Source organism: Meles meles, chromosome 6, assembly GCF_922984935.1.
Source record: "Meles meles chromosome 6, mMelMel3.1 paternal haplotype, whole genome shotgun sequence".
NCBI classification, from domain to species: domain Eukaryota; kingdom Metazoa; phylum Chordata; class Mammalia; order Carnivora; family Mustelidae; genus Meles; species Meles meles.
In genome coordinates this window covers 43,447,931-43,469,802 of record NC_060071.1, presented here as the reverse complement: position 1 = coordinate 43,469,802, position 21,872 = coordinate 43,447,931, and the positions used below count along the sequence as shown (strand labels likewise).

Genomic DNA, 21,872 nt, shown 5'->3' with positions numbered 1-21,872 from the left:
ACTATCAGTCCTAAGAACACAAAATGAAGTCAAGTCCCAGTCCTGAAATCTGGAGAAGATGGCCATATATCCACTGAATAGAATTGTCAGAAAATCTAGATCTTCAGGCATCTTGGGGAAAATCAGTGCAAGAATCCTAAGGGAATCATTTGCTCAAATAACCTAATCTAGGCCTTTGGAATTGTTAATTTGTACGAATAGTACTAGTTTGAAATATAGTCAATATCAAGCTGTTCGATTTTTGTTTTGTTTTGTTTTTTTTGTTTTCAATTTTCTTCTGGTGGTTTGCTTCTTTAGCTCTTCAAAGGAATCTAAAGACAGCAAGACATCATCCAAAGATGACAAAGGTAATGGATTTTTTCCTATTTGTTTCAGTGGCAAATTGCACATTTTTGTTAAAATGTAATAATTTCCTGGGGTTTCCTTTGACCTTTAGTCATTAAAAATTGACATACTGAAAATTTGGAGTGGATCTCAGTGTAAACTATTGAGTTAAACAGATTTCCGCAAACTCCTGGTGTGATTGAAGCGTTACCTTTAATTACTTAATTTGTAAACTGGTTTGAGTGTGCTAAAAGTATGTGTTTTTCACATTGTGTTCTAAGCAACTGTACTGAATGTTAATACAGTGGGTATTTCATTTTCTTAACATTATAATTTTAGAAGTATTTTATCTTTGATTTTAGTCATTTGTATCCCTTATGCACCAACACAACCTTTTCCCTGTTCTTTAAGAGATGTACTGTGAATAATATTTGCCTCTATTTGTGGAGTCTAGTATGAGAGAAAATCAGTCTCTAACATTTGGTTTTGCTTTTTTTCATTGTTTAAACCAGGGCACACTTCTAATAACGTAGCCAGTATATATTATTTTGATTCTTGAAGATCTGTTTCTTAATTTGACTTATTTTGGGTTGATGGGAGTCTTGTGTTGGAGGTTATATTTATTTGACATTCTTGTAAGCTTAAAGATGCAATATCTGATATAGGGATGTCTGGTTATTTCATGGCTGTGCACTATAGTCTCCTCTTATACGTATGCCATCTACTTGAAAAACATTTCTTGTTTTCTAAAGAAAGCATTTTAAGGGTAAAGAACACCATTCAGGTACTGCAAAGTCCTAAAATGCTTCTTTAGCGAATGTTAATCTGTTTTGTGGTTCATTTAGTGTTACTTTGTTGGTATGTTTTTATAGTTGGAAATCTTAGTGATTGATTTACTAATTGACAATTAATCGCAATTCTTATATCCCTCACAGTTTTGGTTAATGGACAAAATATAACTTTATTTAAAGTGTTACCCTGTAAATTTACAAACTTAGTGGTCTTGGTTAAATGGTAACTTTTTTCTATTAACTAAAAATTTTTTTTCTGTAAGAGAAATATCTGGGCCCAAATGTTACTGGTAATATAAAAAAGATACATGCACTTCTTGTTAGCATTGATCCTTTGATAAATGCATTTTTTAAGAATAGAAATGCAGCAACCATTAATATTTAAAATATTTGTGTCAACTGTGTGTTGTCTCATATAAGTCTACACTGATAGTAATTTTTCAACTAAAACTTATGGCATGTAATATTCTAAAGCATTGAAATTTTTTAGTCTTTCTACATATAATAATCTGAAGTTATAAAAATTGTTACTTTTAATTATTACATACTGTTAAAGTGGAGTAAGAATTGTTTTCCAAGTAAAGTCAAATGAATGAAAGCTCCCCTCTTAGAACAGCATGTTTGGAAAAGCATTGGAGGGTGACTGAATAGTAGGCCTGTATTCTAAGAAATGGCATCTCTATTGTGAAACCATAATTTGTGTATGGAAGTAGTACAAAAATGATTCATATAACATTATACTTACCTATTCTAAAGGATTTTGAGGCTTCTGACATTATTCTTATAATTAATTTGTTTAGAAAATCGTTTCTTATTAAATCCAGAGTTAACCAGCTGCATATAATTTCACTTTTAGTCTTTCTCTGCTAGATAATGAAGTTGAGCTTCTGGTTAGTCTTTGTTAAACGTTTAAATTCTTGGAAATAGTTTATCCCCTGCTTTGACTGTTCCCTCTTACACTCCCAGTTTCTCAGGATCTAAAGCCCAGAACAGATGTGAGTAATTAAGCAGTCTATAAGTTTCTTGATGACTGCTTTCTGGTTGTTTGTATTCAGTGCAGTGGTAGACTAAGTGATTTAACTTAGCAGTGAAAGTCCAGGACCTGTAGTTCATGGTTTACCCATTTTGATGTGAAACTCATGCAGTAGGAAGTATACGGATGTTCAGACTTGTTTCCTCACTAGCTGTATTATCTATTGTGTTTGATTTTAATAATAGTAAATTCATAGGCTTTTGATACAGCAAGGTTGTACTATCATAATTTAACTAAATTAAAAGAGGGTTTTATAATTTTGAAAGCATATGGACCTAATAATTTTGTTAAAAAATAGAATTTCCAATTAAGACGCTAAAATGTCTGATATTACATCTATTCTAGGAAGTACAAGTAGTACTAGTGGTAGCAGTGGAAGCTCAACTAAAAATATCTGGGTTAGTGGACTTTCTTCTAATACCAAAGCTGCTGACTTGAAGAACCTCTTTGGCAAATATGGAAAGGTACACTTTTTGTCTGTCTTTCTAGTATCTCCATTTGAGATGGGGATTATATTCAAAACGGTATTTTATAAAACCTTCCAATTTCTTGTTTTTCTCAGGACTGGTATAGACATAATTATTGAGTTCTGTGGTACTGGTGAATTTTGTCATAAAATCTCACCCGGAACCCTGGGGCTCTTTTTATTAAAAGCTCGTATTTTGAGCCCATTTTAGTGAAGGACTGCGTTTTGTTTTTCACATACATCATGATTTCTCTAGAAACTAGAGTATCTGAGGCTGATCTGGTCATTTGGAAAATATAGGTAGACTAGTATTAGACAATGGGATATAGAGTTTGGGGGTCGGATGGGAACTAATGTCCCTGTCATCATACAGATTCTAATATAGTAGTGGAGAAAAATGTAAAACTGATAAAAATACACTTAATTGGAAGTTGTGATTCATGCTATGATGGAAAGAGTTGCTAGGAGAGCAAAAAGGGGAGGGTTTACTATAGTTGGTTCATCAGGAAAGGTTTCCCTGGCATATAAGGGAAAGACCTAATAGAGAAGAATAGTAAAAATTAAATAAATAAAATAATAGTTAGTAGTTTTTGAATTGCATTGTAGTTGATCTGTCTCTCTTATGGCACTCACTGCTTTCTACCGTTTATTGATAGCAGAAACTTTATTTGCTATACTTTGTGTGCACACAGTGGGCTTTGGAATACTTTTTTTTTTTTTTAAGATTTTGTTTATTTATTTGACAGACAGAGATCACAGGTAGGCAGAGAGGCAGGCAGAGAGAGAGAGGGAGAGGCAGGCTCCCTGCTGGGCAGAGAGCCCAATGCGGGGCTTGATCCCAGGACCCTGAGATCATGACCTGAGCCGAAGACAGAGGCTTAACCCACTGAGCCACCCAGGTGCCCCAACAACTTTGGAATACTTATTAAATTAATGACCAGTATTGGTAAATGACCATTAATGAATATTTTAAAAATCTATCTTGTTGATTTTAGGAGTCTTTTTTTTCTTCTTCTAATATAAAGTGTTGCCTGAGTGTTAAGGATTCTTCTAAGTGTCAGATACAGGACACTGAGAATGGTAGTTGCATGGTCAGCGCCAGTGATTTATTGTTAAAGATCCAAAACCAGTATTTTAATGCTGGCATTTCCTGGGACTAAAACTGTACAAAGGACACCATGCACTTTATAACAAGACCTTGGGCTTAAAAATCAAGTTGCTGTTGGGGCAAGTCTGCCTTTCCCAGAGTTGAGATAAAAGCTGATAGCTTCCAGCCATTCATACCACACAGCCTCCTAAATTCCCTCTTTACTGCTTCATGGCATTATGTCTGTCTTTCTCTTTGTTCAGCACTAGATCATTCTCTCACTTTTCTTCATATTCACCCATCCCTTGTCTCTCTTAACTATTTTATAGAATTTAAATTGTCACTTTGAAATTGGTATAAATCTTAAAAGCACAGACTGGAAAGTGTGTCTCTTTAGAGTATATTTTTATAGGGAGTGTTTTTAAAGACCGCTGTTTTATATGTGGATAATTCTTTATTCATTTTTTGAAATTTATAGTTCCTCGTTATAGAAAATTGTTAACAATCATTTAGAAACTTTCTAGAAAGTTGCCCTTTTTTTTCTTCCCTTTAAGAGATTCAGGGTGGGCTTATGATAGAAGAAGTTTGGCTCAGATCTAATTGAGAATATTATTTCTTTGCTTTCATTAATTGTGTCATTATTTCATTGATGTGACTAACTGTTTTGGCTATATATTTGAAAAAATTAATAAGAAAAAAAGTAGGTTAAATTGCTTTTTGACACTTTAAATTGTTCCCCTGAATATTTACCACATACTTAAAAGCAAAGTAGATAGTGATCACAAGAATATGAAACAGAATAATATATATCCTAAATTTATCCTTCATCATGAATTTCTGTCTCCTGAGTAATCATTTTATTTGAATAGTCTTACTTCTGAAGCTTGATCTTTTCAGAATGTATGTAGTTGTAAAACTTTGTAAAGTGTTACCTTACCTTGTAGGTTCTGAGTGCAAAGGTAGTTACAAATGCTCGAAGTCCTGGGGCAAAGTGCTACGGCATTGTAACTATGTCTTCAAGCACAGAGGTGTCCAGATGTATTGCCCATCTTCATCGCACTGAGCTGCACGGACAGCTGATTTCTGTTGAAAAAGTAAGCTTGCCTAAATGCGTATAAGAGGGAGGTTACTTTGAGGGCCAGTAATGCTCAATTTCAAGAAGTTATACCAGTAGGGAGTACAATTCGGTATAATTTTTAAGTATTTTTATTTTTTTTATATTTTTATATTTTTTATATTTTTATGTTTTCCAGATTTTCTCCTAGCAGCGTACTTTTTATGATCATTAATGCAACTTACTTTTTTGTTTTGTTTTCCTATTTAAACCTTCAGGTTAAAGGTGATCCTTCTAAGAAAGAACTGAAGAAAGAAAACGATGAAAAGAGTAGTTCAAGAGGTTCTGGAGACAAAAAAAATATGAGTGATAGAAGTAGCAAGTAAGGATTTATTTTTTTGATAAGCATGTAGACTTTTCTGGGAAATTGATGAAGTAGTTCTCACTGTGTTGTTTTCTTGGGTGGTATGTCAGGACACAAGCCTCTGTCAAAAAAGAAGAGAAAAGGTCATCTGAGAAGTGTGAAAAAAAAGAAGGCAAGGAGCCTAAGAAAATAGAAGGTAAAGACGAGAAGAATGATAATGGATCAAGTGGCCAAACTTCAGAATCGATTAAAAAAAGCGAAGAAAAGAAGCGAATAAGTATGCTATGTATCTTTCTTCTCAGTCCCTTTCTAATGCTTTCTACAACTTCATTTTTACAGTGGAAGGGAAGACCTGAGATTGCAGTCCAGAGAAATATTTAAATTTTGTTGTTAGATGTCACTGTGGTAGAAAAGGAGGTCCAGTAGCACTAGTTGTCTTCTTTTCTACCCTTGGGAAACAGATGTGTTCTTTTCAGCTGAGCCCATTTGGTGGAGACCTGGGCTGGCAGTAAATGGTCACTGATTTGTAGCTGTGTAACTGAGTTGGGATCTTTTGGTATTGCAGAAAGTATTTATGTTTGTGGGTTGAGTTATTTTTAAAAACTGGACAAATTACATTCTGATAGAGTTAGTAGGTTTTGTTTGTTTTTTTTTTTTTTAATTTCATGCACTGGTTTGTGAATATCTGGCTATCTAAGAATTCAGCATTTTTACATTACATTTATTGTCTTTTTTAATTTTAATTTTAAATATTTTTTTAAAATTTTTAATTTTTTAATGAAATTTTTTTAGGCATTTGTTTATCTACTTTTTTCTTCCTTTTAGGTTCCAAGAGTCCAGGACATATGGTAATACTAGACCAAACTAAAGGAGATCATTGTAGGCCATCAAGAAGAGGAAGATATGAGAAAGTAAGTCTTCTGGGAGGGATGCTGTATATTATTTTCCCTGTTTCCAAAAGAAGATAATTTAGTATCTCTTTAACCATTTTTTGCATACTTCTGTGCTTGAAAATCTAAGAAAAATGGAATATCATTACTCATTTAAGCTTTTTAAATGACCAGCCTAACTTGAAAACCACAACCCCAAACTATTTTAACTTCTAGTCCTGTTATAATTTTTTTTTTCCTGTAGATTCATGGAAGGAGCAAGGAAAAGGAGAGAGCTAGCCTAGATAAAAAAAGGGACAAAGACTATAGAAGGAAAGACATCTTGCCTTTTGAAAAGATGAAGGAACAAAGACTAAGAGAGCATTTAGTTCGCTTTGAGAGATTGCGACGAGCAATGGAACTTCGAAGGTAGGAAAAGAGTCTGTTTTATACCTGTCTTTAACTATAGGTACAAATTTAATGCTAGTTACAAACCAGGTTTCTAGAAATTGTATTCCCACAGAAAGCTATTGGCCACTTTTAAGTGCAGTAAAACCTAATGATTTCATAAGTTTGTATAGCATTTTACAATTTACAAATTACCTTTCCAGCTGTTACTTCTGTCTCAACTGTTCTTTAAGATTAGGTGTGCCCATTATATAATTGAAAAAATGGAGGCCCAGAGAGGCTAAATGACTCTTCCAGTGCCACATGCTAATGAGTGGCAGAGTCGGGACTCAGACCCAAGTCTTCTGACTCCAAGTCCAATGCTCTTTCCTCTACTCCAAAGCTGCCGCCATGAAAAACATGACTTTACAAAAAAATGATGTTGAGATAAGATAGTGTAAGCTACAGTGTTCAAAGTAGCATGTCGACATTTTAGGAAAAATTGATTGTACTTTGGATTAGAGCCCAAGTGAAGGAAGATTCACCTTCTGAACCTTATTGCGTTCAGGCTCTATCTCAAAGCAAGCATTCTCTTTAAAACAAACTGAGACAAACACTTCATTTTTAGTGGCAGTATCTCAGCAGTTCACCACAAATGCCACCATTGCTTTCCTATATCAGTTTTTCGATGCCACTTAAAATATTCTTGTGAAAGTGTTTTTTTAATATAAATTTCCAAATATTAACCTATCTCATTGATAGGTTATCTCATGGGATTTCGTCTATTCCTTCACAGGAGTGTTAGGAACAACCAGACACATTTGACAGCTTAAATAGTACTATGATTGCCACATACTTTATTAGAAAGAAATAGTCCTGGTGTTATTCAGAACCCATTTTTTTTTCTTTTCTTTTTTTTTTTTTATGAAGTCCCAGTATGCTGAGATTCCTCTTTATATGATAAGTTAGGATGAGAGTAGGATCTACCAGAGCAGTGATTCTCAGGTCTGTCAGACAAGCAGCCCTTTTATATATTTTAAGAAAAAAAAGAAAAAAAAAAGTCGCAGCATCCTCTTCACTCTGCTGAAAAGTAATTGATGCATAATAGGCCTACAAATGCATAATATGCCTTTATAAGTAATTTCCAAAAAAACAATATAATGCCTTAATTCTAACCTAAAGAAGAAATAAAAGCAAATTATAATGAAGCATATATTCCAGATATGAATGTTTAGGCACGACTCTCTAGAAGACCTAATGAAGTAGTCAGATGTTTACAACCCTCTTTAGACTCAATGAAAATGTGACAGCTACAAATGCAGACTGATATTGGTGTGTCATTTTGGTAAGTCAAGTACCAGGAGTGGTGTTGACATTACTACCTGATTTCTGAAATGGTGAACAGCTCTTGGTGAAGGTCTTAAAGTATTTTTCCGTTAATTTACATGGAGTTGTGTTTCTAGAAATCTTAGTTTTTATATAAAAACAATGCCAAAGCAAATAAACCAACCTAGCATGTATTAAAAACGAGTCAAGTTTTAGGCTACAATTTTTTTTAAGGTGATTTTGTTTTGTTTTGTTTTAATGACATGAATGTCCATTATGGCATTTGAGACATATAATTGTTGGACAGTTTTTGTTGTGCAGAACTATCCTGATTTTTCCATGCTTCAAAAGATACTTAGGATCCTTGGTTCCCCGCTGCCTAAATGCTGCTAACAGCCCCCTTGGTCGTTTGTGATAAAATGCCCCTCAGCTTTCCGTGGGTGCAGCACTAAGCCGCTGAGAACCACTGGGTTCTCTTCTTCTTCTAGAAGAAGACATGCTGGTAGACTACATGGAGGGCCTTAGAGTGAGGGGATGACAAAAACGTGACTTCTAGTCCCAATACAGTAACTTCATTGAGTTCAGCAAACATTTGAACTGCCTCCTGACTCAAAGAAGCATGGGCCAGTGAACACCAAGCCCTTCAAGCAAAGGCAATGCTTTATTATATGTAGCATTTGCTATAATTCATGTTGACGGGTATGATCCCAGATCATCAAAATAAGGTACACCTTGTTTAAGGAGGTAGAACATATACTAGATACTGGAAATTTTCCTCTCAAAAACAGTAGAAGTTGTAGCTTTGTAAATTCATATATGTAGAATATCTCCTTTTTAAAATGTGGATTCACTAATGGGCTATTATGGGATTTTTATTTAAACAGGAATCCTCTAAGAGGCAACTATTCTATAAAATTCAGCTGTTCAGTTGACAGTCTTAATAAATAAGTGACAGCTTTGGAATCTGTTTAAAGTTTTATTTTGAGTTCTCTTTCCAATTACATTAAAACTACTTAGGTTGAGTTGAAGTTTAAAATTGCCAACCTCAAGGAGAAATTCAAACTCAAAAGCTATTCTCTTTCACACAGTGCTAGCATAATTTAAGTATTTCTAAATACTGATTTTTGTTAGACGAAGAGAGATTGCAGAAAGAGAGCGTCGAGAGCGAGAACGCATTAGAATAATTCGTGAACGGGAAGAACGGGAACGCTTACAGAGAGAGAGAGAGCGCCTAGAAATTGAAAGGCAAAAACTAGAGAGAGAGAGAATGGAACGCGAACGCTTGGAAAGGGAACGCATTCGTATTGAACAGGTGCAGTCAGAAAATCTTTTCATCTTAAATAACTGACCTTTTTCAAACCCTGTGATTTTTGCCCTAAAATTTGCTTTACTTGTTGTAAAGCTTCTATAGAATGAGCTCAGTTAACGAGCATTTATTAAGTGTCCCTGAAAGATAACAATCATTTAGGTGCTAGTTCAAAATACATTTAGTTGTGACTTTGTTCGAACCAATTGGTAATAACCCAAGCTCTGCAATCATGGCAGCCTAATAGTCTGAGCATAGGACTATGAGTCCAGAGTAGTTGTAATCCAGGCTCTGTCACTATCCCAGTCTCCGCAAATAATAACTTATTTCCTTACATCGTAGAGTGGGAATGATTTCCCAAGGCTGGAAGGAAATAATGCCTCTCTTTGCAGAACTGTATCCAGGGTTTTAAGAACTTTATATCTAATTCCCTTCAGGTGCTTTTGTTTCAGTCAAATGATGAAACTAAATCTGACCTTCCCCATTACCTGCCAGCTTCCACCACCCAATTTCCGTTATTTTTAATTTTGTAGAATAGCCATAGCCTAGATTACTGATTTCTGAAGTCAGTATTGTTTACGTATTTGTCCCAGGTGTGTGTTTTGCCCAGTGGTTGCCTTTGGTGGTTTCTTAATGACAGGATGAAAACAAGGTTGCGCATGTACTTACCTTATGTTTTCATTTTGCATTGGTTGGTTCTTCCTTCTGTGTTGTCTGAAGGAACGTCGTAAGGAAGCCGAACGTATTGCTCGAGAACGAGAGGAGCTGAGAAGGCAACAGCAGCAGCTTCGTTATGAACAAGAGAAAAGGAATTCTTTGAAACGCCCACGTGATGTAGATCATAGGTAGTTGCCTGCTTTCTTCTTTAACAGTGCGTGCTATCTTAGGCCTTTCAAACTGATTTAAAGCTGATTGGAGGAGTAGCAAGTACAGGCAACTGTCCCTAGAATAAAAGGTCATGATCAGTAGGGATGGGAGTGGATCAATGCTTGTCAAGTAGGAAGACTCTGCCCTTTTTCCCTTTCCCTTCCTATTGCCAAATGTTTTAACATTATGACTGAAAATACATCACCATCACAGGCTTCATTGATGGTTCTCAAACTCAGACTCATTTTGAGAATTCTCAGAGGGTAGTGCAGATAAATTTGGAAGTTGCAAACTGGGAAGGATTGCATTGTATGTTTGTGTTCATGCTGCTTAATAGATTTCTAAATGCAGTCATTGAATTTTCTTCATATAAGTTCTGTGAGATTTAATTGATTGTGGTGAGAAATACATGGAATGAATGAATTGTGCTTGGGACTTACCTATCTAACCTTCCCGAAGTTAAGTATGACTGAAAAAAGTTGTGTACTGTTGGTTAGAATTTTATTATAAAATGGTATCTGTCTTTTCCATTTACAAATTTTAAAACAGACCATTTTTCACCTGTTTTCTCTCCTGTGAAATTCCTCTAACATTACATGACTCTATGCCATCTGATAGTTAATTCTTTGCTAGTTTGTTCTTGTAACAAAATGTTTTATGTCTTGAGTTTATTAGCCCTCTGTATCCACAGTTCCTAGTATGTGGTATGTATGACTCCAAGTTAGTGTTGTTGGATTATTATTAAACTAATTTATATAAATGAGCAAATATTTCTCTTCAAGGCGAGATGATCCTTACTGGAGCGAGAGTAAAAAGTTGTCTCTAGATACAGATGCACGATTCAGCCATGGATCTGACTATTCTCGCCAGCAAAACAGATTTAATGACTTTGATCACCGAGAGAGGGGCAGGTTTCCTGAGAGTTCAGCAGTACAGTCTTCATCTTTTGAAAGGTATATAGATATCTTGAAAGTTACTATATTTGGGGGGTCCTACGTGGCTCAGTAGGTTAAATATCTGCCTTTGGCTCAGGTTTTGATCCCAGGTTCCTGGGATTGAGCCCCATTTCAGGCTCCTCCTTGCTCAGTGGGGAGTCTGTTTCTCCCTTGCCTGTCTGCCTCTTCCCCAGCTCATGCAGTCTCTTGCTCGCTCACTCTCAAATAAATAAAATCTTTAAAGAAAAAGAAAAAAAAAATTGTTGTATTTGGTGTGAGCCTTGCTAAAGATAACTTTGGTTCTCTATTAAAATCTTAAGTACTGGGCACCTGGGTGGCTCAGTGGGTTAAGCCTCTGCTTTCGGCTCAGGTTATGATCTCAGAGTCCTGGGCGGGAGGCCCGAATCAGGCTCTCTGCTAGGCGGGGAGCCTGCTTCCCCACTCCCCCCACCCCCCCACCCCCCCCCCCGCCGCCTGCCTCTCTGCCTACTTGTGACCTCTTTCTCTCTGACAAATAAATAAATAAAATCTTTAAAAAAAAAATCTTAAGTATGGTCAGATCTGCGTGTTCAGAACAAATCCTGTGTTTGGTTTTTGTTGTTATTAATGTAAATGTGATTCGGTATTCAACATTAGTTTGAGGTCATGAGTTTGAGCCCCATGTCAGGTTATAGAGATTGCTTAAATAAATAAACCTTGAAAAAAAAATTTAGTTTAATAGGCCACCATAACAAAGTTAAGTTGATTGGCTTTATCCTCTTAACATTGTTTGAAACTAGGTGGGAATACTGTTAGCTGTTAGCTTGGGGTGTGCCTCAGCTGTTGAGAACACTAGAACCTCCTTCATTCAGGCTGGTAGTCACTTCCTCCCAAATGCTAAACAACAATCTCTCTGCCAGGCATTTAGAATATAAGTTACTATAATCAACAGTTGTGGCTTTTCTGGTGGCTTTGCCTTAAGTTAACTTTTAAATAAGCTGTGATGTTTCTAAGTTATCCAAGTACAATTAAGAATAAGGCCAAGTAAGTACATCTCAGACCTTTGTTCTTTGTTTTGGATAATTAATAGGCGAGAACGCTTTGTTGGTCAAAGTGAAGGGAAAAAGACACGTCCTACTGCACGAAGAGAAGATCCGGGTTTTGAAAGGTATCCCAAAAATTTCAGTGATTCCAGAAGAAATGAGCCTCCACCACCAAGAAATGAACTTAGGGAAACGGATAGACGAGAAGTCCGGGGAGAACGAGATGAGAGGAGAACCGTGATCATTCATGACAGGCCTGATATCACTCACCCTAGACATCCTCGAGAAGCAGGGCCGAATCCATCCAGACCAGCCACCTGGAAAAGTGACGGCGGCATGTCCGCTGACAAACGGGAAACAAGGTATCTGTTTAGTTGCCAGGGCCCAGCCAGTGGCATAGAACATATTTGTGTTCAAGGAAAAAAAGGTGTAATAGAGTTTTGATCGAAGATGTCTTCGGGTTTTATTTAACAGAGTTGAAAGGCCGGAACGATCTGGGAGGGAAGTATCAGGACACAGTGTGAGGGGCGCTCCCCCTGGCAATCGCAGTAATGCGTCGGGCTACGGAAACAGAGAGGGAGACAGGGGCGTGATCACGGACCGAGGAAGTGGAACACAGGTAAATGCTTAAGGATGTATTGTCACCTCTTTAGGAATAAATTTCCGGGATTTACCATTTTGATGGTCTAGATTAGTTAGAATAGAACAATTGGGAGACGAGCTTCTTAAAAAAGCTCTTAGTATTTTTCATATTTTTACTGTCAATAATTGAACATTAATAGTCCAAAGAAGTAGGATGCTCGCCCTGAAATTCTTATGCCATTTTTCTTAAAATTCCTGCTCAAATTTGAGCATTGTTAAATTTTGTAGATGAGCCTTCTTAGAGATGAAGGTTATATTTCCTTTTAAGAAATTGAGGCTTTTAGATTAGCTGGGAAAACTTTGACTTCAACTTGTGTTTCTCTCACTTTTAACTTTGTTTTAAGATTTTATTTATTCATTTGACAAAGAGAGACTGTGAGAGCAGAAACACAAGCAGGGGAAGTGGGAGAGGGAGAAGCAGATTTCCTGCCAAGCAGGGAGCCCGATGTGCAGCTCGATCCAAGGACCCTGGGATCATGACCTGAGCCGAGGGCAGACACTAAGCAAATGTGCCAGCCAGGTGTCCTTTTTAAAAAAAAAAAATACTCTCCTAGTGGGGCACCTGGGTGGCTCAGTGTGTTAAGCCTCTGCCTTCGGCTTGGGTCATGATCTCAGGGTCCTGGGATCAAGTCCTGCATGGGGCTTTCTGCTCAGCAGGGAGCCTGCTTCCCTCCCTCTCTCTCTGCCTGCCTCTCTGCCTACTTGTGATCTCTCTCTGTCAAATAAATAAATAAAGTCTTTAAAAATAAATACTTTCCTAGTTCATTAAGTAGCTTAGAGTGTAAAACAGATAAAACTTTTGTCTCTTTTTTGTTCTTTAATTCTAAAGGTAGGTGAGTGGAATAGTTCAATTTTTTAATTGCTTTTTATTCTTGTGACACTTGACTGACTTGAATATTTTATAAGTTAATGAAGTATCTTCATCTCTTAGCAACTCAGATGAGCCAAAACCTTTTTTACCTAATCTGAAAGCATTCTGTTGATGAAACACTGGCATATTAGTTGACAGTGGCATAAATGGAATATCTTCTTAAATTATATACAATAAAGAATTCTGAAGTGTGTTTGTGGTTTGTGTGTGTGTCCATCCTCTAACCTGATGGTACTCTAATGCTTTGTCTTGTGTTTGAATACCTATTAGATTTTATAGCAATATTTTTTACTGAAAGATTTTTTTTTTAATCCCTTGGCATACTAGCTGATACCACTATACATTTTCCATTTCATCTAGAGCGTTCATGAAACAGATTTGGGCCTGATGGCATTATCAGCTTTCCTGTTTCTAATAAGTAGAAAGTTAGTAGATTTTTTTTTTTAAGATTTTATTTATTTATTTGACAGACAGAGATCACAAGTAGGCAGAGAGGCAGACAGAGAGAGGGGGGAAGCAGGTTCCCCGCTGAGCAGAGAGCCCGATGCGGGGCTCGATCCCAGGACCCTGGGACCATGACCCGAGCCGAAGGCAGAGGCTCAACCCACTCAGGAGCCCCGAGAGTTAGTAGATATTATCAGTAGATCAATTAGTTCATTGAGCTCTTTATCTTGAGCAGAACTTTTAAGACAGGGTTTGTAATGCAGACATTCTGCCTTAGTTGGGGTAAGAACTCATAGATTGGCCCCTGCATTCTGATGTCTATTTAGAAGAGGTATCCTGAGGAGGAGATCTTGTTCCTCCCTTGAAAATGCTGTTTTTTGTTTTGCCAGTATCATCTCTCTGTAGAGTACCTTAGCTTTCTTCTCTGTAGACTATCATCACTTAGTCTGCTCTCCTTGGATCCTTAGTTCTGTTGCTTTTGTTTCCTTAAGTTGATTACTCTTTTTCATAGTCATGTATGTAAGACCTTGTAGGAGTCATAGCAGTAATGAGTCCCGTGTGAAATGGGACAACTCCCATGTCTGTGCTGTTTGCATGTCGATCTTACATTTACCCTCATTTGTCTTACTGTTTTACCTTCTCACGTATCTGTTGATCCAGGCACTGTACACACATAGATCTAGAAATACTCAAAAGTCAGAAAGTATATGTGCATGCTGAAAGGTTGGGAATAGAAATTACATTGCTCCAAGCCCTACTCTGAAGCCTGAGCAGCTTCTCAGTACCAAACAGGTAGAAATGCTTTCCATGTGCTCTGGTATTATTCAACCCTCTTTTCTTCTCAAACAAGTTAATTGGTTTGTTTCGGACATTAAGAGCACACCGGCATAAGTGAATCGCCATGAGGCTGCAGGTGTTGTGACTACTTTTTTTTTTTTTTAATTAACATACAATGTATTATTAGCCCCAGGGGTACAGGTCTGTGAATCATCAGGCTTACACATTTCACAGCGCTCACCATAGTACATATCCTCCCCAAAGTCCATAACCCAACCCCCCTCTCCCTACCCGCCTCCCCCTTGCAACCCTCATTGACTTCACTTTTAATATGTAATTCTTTAGCACTACCCTGAGGAACGACATGTGGTTGAACGCCACGGACGGGACACAAGTGGACCAAGGAAAGAGTGGCATGGTCCACCTTCTCAAGGGCCCGGCTATCATGATGCAAGGCGAATGGGTGATGGCCGGACAGGAGCAGGCATGATAACCCAACACACGAGGTAAGTACTCAGTTAAGACTTTACTGCAACCATTCATCCAAACCTTTATCCTTCCTTAAAGGGCAGTATAGTTTCTGAGAGACTGAATCGCAACTAGTAACAGCCCTATCTCTTCCTACACATTTCCCCATATTAATTCCAGATCTCCCAGAGATTATATGCAGGACAGCGGATGTTAATTTGTTAGTTGATATTCTTCGTTGTAAGTTCATCGATTGGCATTCTGCCATAGGGATTGAGATACAGGGATGTGTGTGCATCAGAATCTAGTAGGTGGAGAGCACTAACTTCACGTCGGAACCATCATCTTGTTCACTACGTGGCACTACTAAAGTCTTCGAATGGAAGAGGAGACTGAAAGTACATTCTGCTCCCTTCCTTCTCCAATAGCTCTAGCAAAACTGTTGGACATAACTAACCCAAAGCCTGTTCGTATTCTCAGAGGTGAGCTTTATCTTCACTGTGCACCAGCATCCATCGTGGCCCCTCAGCCGACAAGTCTTTGGTCTCTCCCTTTCTTCTGTGCCCTTCTGTCTTTCCCATTCCCCTGTCTTAGAAGAGGGGGCAGGCTTGCCGATCTGATTTACTGCTTTGCTGTGGTTGGTTCTGCTGTCAGACTTGAGTGAGTGTTTATTGTATCTGTGCCTGCGTGGCCTCATCTGTCTCATTCTGTCTTTGGTTTCAAAGGTTACTGGTACCTTTTTTCTGGATACATCTGTATTCCTTTATTTTCAGCCCTCGGTCTCCTTGGTAGTTAAGCACTGTTGCTCACTGTGGCTTTTCTTTTTCGGCGGGCGGGGGTGGGGGGGGGAGGACACTTCTCCATTTTCTCCGGCATCTGACTTTCTTTCTCCCCTTTGGATTTCCTTTGCTGGCTCCTTCAGATAGTTGAACTTGAGACACTGCTCTTGATATTTAGCTCTATATTATGATCTTTATATAAATGCTTTGCCGGCTGCATAAATTCAGGGTTACAGGAAAGTCATTCCTGTCCTGATTCAGTCCTTCATGTTCCATGTGTTTCCACCAGCTTCTTTTTTTTTTTTTTTTAAATATTTTATTTATTTATTTGACAGAGAGAGAGTTAACAAGTAGGCAGAGAAGCAGGCAGAGAGAGGGGGAAGCAGGCTCCCCGCTAAGCAGAGAGCCCGATGCGGGGCTCGATCCCAGGATCCTGAGATATTGACCTGAGCTGAAGGCAGAGGCTTAACCCACTGAGCCACTCAGGTGCCCCTCCACCAGCTTATTTTAATTTGCCAGTGCCACTGTACATCTTGTTCACCCAGACTGGGCCTCATCTTTTATCTTCCTCCACTCCTAGCCTACATTTCTAAATGTGGTTCCATTTAAAAAAAAAATAGTTGCAATAGCTATGCCATCTTCCTCATTTCAGCTTATCAAATTAGTTTTTTATCTTCTCTGTTAACTCATACTTTTAAAAATTTAACTATTTATTAGAACTGTGTTGTTGTACCATTATTTGCTCTAAAGCCAGTGAGCTGCCTCTCCAGTCACAGATCTAACCTGCCTTCCTCAGCCAGGCTGAATGACCTTTATGTCATCTGATCTTACTCTCCTTAAGCTGTTTCACCGTGGGTTTTTAATCTCCCCAATTGGTTGTAGGGTGTTTTGATGGGTCTTTTTTCCTGTGTTGCTCATTAGTACCTACTACGTTGCCATTAAACATATTAAAAAAAAATCCATCCTCCTCCAAAAGAACTCCGAAAACAATTCTGTGATGATGTCCTCTAGTTCAGAGGTTCAAATTCCTAGTTGATGCCGATTCTGCTGATCTGGGGATCACACTCAGGGCCACTGCTCCAGTCCATTCATGTTGCATCTCATCAATTGGCTCACTATGAGGCAGAGGCTTTGAAGTGAGAGTGCCTAAGTTCAAATCCTTGTTCCACCATTTATTAGCCGTGATCTTGGGCAAGTTACTTAACTGTCAGATCCCAGTTTCTTTATCAGGAAAGTGGGGTTAGTAATGGTCCATACCTCATAGGACTGTTGAAAAAGTATAACTTACTTAATATGGGTAAAGTACAAAGAACCGTGCGTGGTAAATGATAAGCACTTAATAAGTAGTAGCTGTAATTTATTCTTTTGTTCTTGACAATTTTTTCTTTTAAACCTTTTTCAGTAATGCATCCCCAATTAATAGAATTGTACAAATCAGTGGTAATTCCATGCCAAGAGGAAGTGGCTCCGGATTTAAGCCTTTTAAGGGTGGACCTCCACGACGATTCTAAGAATTAGCTCTCTGCCATGGTTTCAAGATAATTTATTGAAATCTCCTGTAAACTTTACTTGACTACTTATGAAGAGGACCTCTGACTTGCTTGAGAGTTCTGTCAGACTTTTCTTTTTTTCTCATTTTTTAAAATTTAACATGATTGCTTTTCTCAATTTTGGAGAAGATGTTTAAATAGTTCCGTTGTAACTTTTACTAGTTTTGTGTATCATTCAACTTTTTTTCTTCCAGCACCGAAACACATTTGAAAAGATGGAATCCAAACCATTTTGTTTAACGCTGTGTGAATATAAAGAGTAGTTTGCAGGTGTGTGGTCGTAGTTTCATTTGCAGCATTAGCTCTGTGGTGTCAGGCTCTAGAGTTCCTTCTTGTCACCAAGCGTTTCAGCCTCCATTTTGAAGGCTGTCTAAGCTTATAAAAAGTCTGCTGTCTAATTTTTAGAGAATAAGATTGTTCCTTGCATTTCTGAGTATTATGTAACCTATTTTTGCAGAAGGTACTGTTACATTAAGTGCATCTGTGTATCCTGGTTTAAAAAAAAATGTACTCTTTTTTGAAATAAACCTTCATATTCTGTATAGTTGCTAAAGCGTTGAGAACCTTTTTAACTGTAAAATGAGAGCTGATTTTCAGGTTAGTGTAGCAGCACACTTGTTCGGGTTTGCATGGTATGAAACCAAATAGATTCATGAAACCTTGGCCATGAGGTTTGTATCACTTGAGGTTTTTAGACTGAGTTGTGCAGGTAAGTGCACTTTTTTAGGTAATCTGCACTGTTTGGTGGATAAATTCCATCTCTGGGAATTGTGTGGGTACTAATGTTTCCATGTTCCCAACTATGTTGAGAACTGGAAAAAAAACCCAGGTTCTAGCTTGGTGAATCAGTTGGGTTTTGTAAATACTTGTATGTGGGAAGGCATTGTTGTCTTTTTGTGAAAATAAAAATCCACACCTGGAAGTGTATGTGTCTTTGTTTCCAGCTCTTTAGGTGTTAGTCCTCCTGCCCTTTCTGCAGTTAAACCCAAAGTAAGTGACTAGGTTTAGAGCTATGAAGGCAGTCTTTTGGACTTTGTTTTTGGAAATAAATCCCACCTTGATTTTCACTTCAGTAGCTGGGTAGCATGCTCTGGTGAAGTTAACCACTAATCTTACAGCCTTTTTTTTTTTTTAAGGGATCTTTTCTAGGAAAGCCCTTCGCTGTAAATTCTGAATACCACCTCTTAAAGCCTCCCTATTCCTTCATGTAAATCAGTGATGAATAACCCAAATGGTCTAGATTCTCGGATATTTGAGCAGTCTGGATGCTTATATAAAGCAAAAGACTGGGAATAAGGGATCACCCTGAAGCCACCTTTTGGTTTGAGAAGTAGTCTTTGTAGAAGTTCCTGTAAATGTCCACAGGTGGCCATAGTCAGGTTCATGAGATGACTCAGACCTCTGAGTGGCATGCGCAGCCACCGTGCTCTGGTCTTTGGCCTTTTGGGGAACTGGTGCTTCTGTATTGGTCTGGGTTTCATAATCTTTTTGGCCCTTCTTAACCCCACAACTAACGATTTCAGTTTGTAAAAGTTGCTAGTTAAATAGAGAAATGCATTGGTACTGCAGGACAAAATTGGAGGTCTCCTAGGGTGAGCTAGGGCAGTGGTTCCCAGAACCGAATGCCTGGGGGTGGGGCCCAGGTATATTTTCCACAAAAATTCCACCGGATGATTCTGATGTGCAGGTGGCATTGAGAATCACTGATAGCATCCAGAGTAAGTAAAAACAGATGCTCTTTAATGAACAGCCAGTAATTTTATGGGTGGGAGAGTTTTTCTCATCACTACTCAAACACATGTTATTTTGGTTTTAGAAACCCCATCTTTTGCCAGTGGGGATGAGATGGTCTGATTAATGTAATTTTCTGATTAACTGATGATTACTAACTTAATACACTTGAACCACTCAGGAATGGGCAAAGGAGGACTTGTGCACCAACTTGTGTCCAGAGCTTTCAGAACTGTCCTGGTTATGCTGTGAAATCTTAATATTATTAATATTATATATTACTGTCATTTGTTTTCATTGCATTAGCTAGAGAGTACCCACTGGGAAGGGTTTAAAAGGGTTTTAGCACAGTACCAAGATTGACAGACTAGATCAAGAGAAGTCTTGGAGTCTGGTTCTGATCCTACTAGCTGAAGCATATAATTAAATCTTTATGGACTTCCATTTCTTTATTCCTAGATTTAATACCTTTATGATTTCTACTGTCCAACTTCCATTATAATAAAAAATTCAAAATACAGGCAGCTCGGGGGGCACCTGGGTGGCTTGGTAGGTTAAGCATCTGACTCTTGATTTCGGCTCAGGTCACGATCTCAGGCTTTTGAGTTTGAGTCCACATTGGGCTCCAGGCTCAGTGGGAAGTTTATTTCTCTAAATTTTTTTTAAAAATATAGGCAGCTCTGATCATTCAATCACAGGAAATCAAAGGGGAAAAATTTTTCTCACACAAGAAGGTAATTAATATGTGTGTTCTCCCCATATTTGATCTATATATTCAACATATTTTCATTCAAAATCCCAGCATGCTTTTTTTTGTAGAAATTACCAGGCTGATTGTAAACCTTACATGGAAGTGCAAAGGAGTGAGATTAGTCAAAGTAATTTTTATTTTTTTTTAAAGATTTTTTGTTTATTTACTTGATAGACAAAGATCACAAGTAGGCAGAGAAAGAGGAGGAAGCAGGCTCCCCACCAAGCAGAGAGCCTGATGAGAGCTTGATCCCAGGACCCTGAGATCATGATCCGAGCCGAAGGCAGAGGCTTAACCCACTGAGCCACCCAGGCGCCCCCAAAGTAATTTTTTAAAACACAGTGCAGTTCCTTCAAGTTGTTACTTAAAACTGATTACTGTGTCAGGCCTGTTTAATATGAATGAGTGTGATTCATAGACTCATCACAGAAGTTACTGTTTATTGATACTTACATGTGCTGGGCATTGTTACTAGGCAATTTACATGCATCAATTAATTTTCACAACAATGTTATGTTTTAGGTGTAGGTACTATTCTATTTTAAGTACTGTTCTCTTGTATAAGAGTGGAAACTAAAGAAGTTTCCCCAAGGTAATAAAGATGGCAAGTGGTAGAACCAGGATTCAAACATAGGCAGATACATAAATAAGAACATCACATCATTTCATCAAGTGTAGGGCATATATGTATATACAGTAGGGGCATGAGTAATGTTACAGGAAACCACTACAGAGTTTTCTGAAGTAGTAGTACCATTTTGCATCAGCAACTTCAAGGTAAAAATTGCTCCTCGGACTCATCAACACTTGATATTATCAGTCTTTTTAATTTTAGCCATTTTAATGGATGTACAGAACTATCTCATGATATTTACATTTCCCTCCTGGCTTTTGATGTCGAGTGTGTTTTCATGCGCTTATTGACCACTGATCTGTCTTTGTGAATACTTTCAAATACTTAACCCATTTTTTAAATTGTGCCTTTCATCTTATGGAGTTGCAAGATCTCTCTCTTTTTTTTTTAAGATTTTATTTATTTGACAGATCACAAGTAGGCAGAGAGGCAGGCAGAGAGGGAGGGGGGAGCAGGCTCCCCGCTGAGCAGAGAGCCCGATGCGGGGCTCGATCCCAGGACCCTGAGATCATGACCTGAGCCAAAGGCAGCGGCTCAATCCACTGAGCCACCCAGGCGCCCTGCAAGATCTCTTTATATATTATGATTACCAGTCCTGTATCAGATATATATTGGGAATATTTTCTTCCAGTCTGTGGTTTGTCTTTTCATTTTCTTTTCTTTCTTTTTTTTTTTTTTAAGATTTATTTATTAGCATGCTAGTGGGGGGAAGGGCTGAGGAAGAGGAGAGAATCTCAAGCAGCCACCCTTCTGAGCACAGAACCTGATGTGGGGCTCTATCCTATGACCCTCAGATCATAACCGGAGCCTAAATCAAGATTTGGACACTTAACTGAGTGAGCCACCCAGGCATTCCTGCCTTTTCTTAACGGTATCTTTTGAAAAATATATATTTTTTAAGATTTTATTTAAGAGAGAGAGGTCAGAGAGCACAAGCAGGGTGAGTGGCAGAGGGAGAGGAAGAAGGGGAAGCTCCCCACTGAGCAGCGAGCCAGATAGAGGGCTTGATCCCAGGACCCCAGGATCAGGACCTGACCTGAAAGCGCTTAACTGATTGAGTCACCCGGGCACTCGGCTTTTTCATTTTCTTAATGGTATCTTTTGAAAAACAGTTTTTAGTTTTGATAAAGTTCAGTTTATCAATTTTTTTTCTTTCAAAGTCAGGGATAATTTTGCTGTAGGTAGAAATCTTTGCCTACCCCCATCACAGGTTTTTCTCCTGTGTTTCTTCTGGGCCTTTTATAGTTTTAGTTTTTACATTTAGATAAATCCATTTCAGGTTCACTTACATATGGCATAAACTTAAGGGTTAAGATATATTTTTTTCTATATGGATATTTAGTTTTAACAGTATAATTTGTTGAAAAGGCTATCTTTTTCCTAGAAATGACCTT

At 38.0% G+C, this 21,872-nt stretch overlaps 1 protein-coding gene across 11 annotated transcripts in view; it reads left to right on the top strand.

The window, feature by feature from the left end:
- The window catches only part of SLTM (SAFB like transcription modulator), a 43,720-nt gene extending 25,431 nt beyond the window's left edge, over positions 1-18,289 (top strand). For 10 of the 11 annotated variants that reach the window (XM_046008366.1, XM_046008365.1, XM_046008361.1 and 7 more), the window contains 14 exons: positions 298-347; positions 2,494-2,612; positions 4,646-4,795; positions 5,034-5,137; positions 5,230-5,396; positions 5,945-6,030; positions 6,254-6,417; positions 8,833-9,013; positions 9,728-9,852; positions 10,657-10,827; positions 11,879-12,193; positions 12,306-12,450; positions 14,911-15,071; positions 17,215-18,289. In XM_046008366.1, the coding sequence (XP_045864322.1) occupies positions 298-347; positions 2,494-2,612; positions 4,646-4,795; positions 5,034-5,137; positions 5,230-5,396; positions 5,945-6,030; positions 6,254-6,417; positions 8,833-9,013; positions 9,728-9,852; positions 10,657-10,827; positions 11,879-12,193; positions 12,306-12,450; positions 14,911-15,071; positions 17,215-17,323 (2,047 nt within the window). In that variant the 3' untranslated portion in view covers positions 17,324-18,289. The remainder of the gene's footprint in view (positions 1-297; positions 348-2,493; positions 2,613-4,645; positions 4,796-5,033; positions 5,138-5,229; positions 5,397-5,944; positions 6,031-6,253; positions 6,418-8,832; positions 9,014-9,727; positions 9,853-10,656; positions 10,828-11,878; positions 12,194-12,305; positions 12,451-14,910; positions 15,072-17,214) is intronic. The other variant, XM_046008359.1, reaches the window with a different exon arrangement.
- The last annotated feature ends 3,583 nt before the right edge of the window (positions 18,290-21,872 follow it).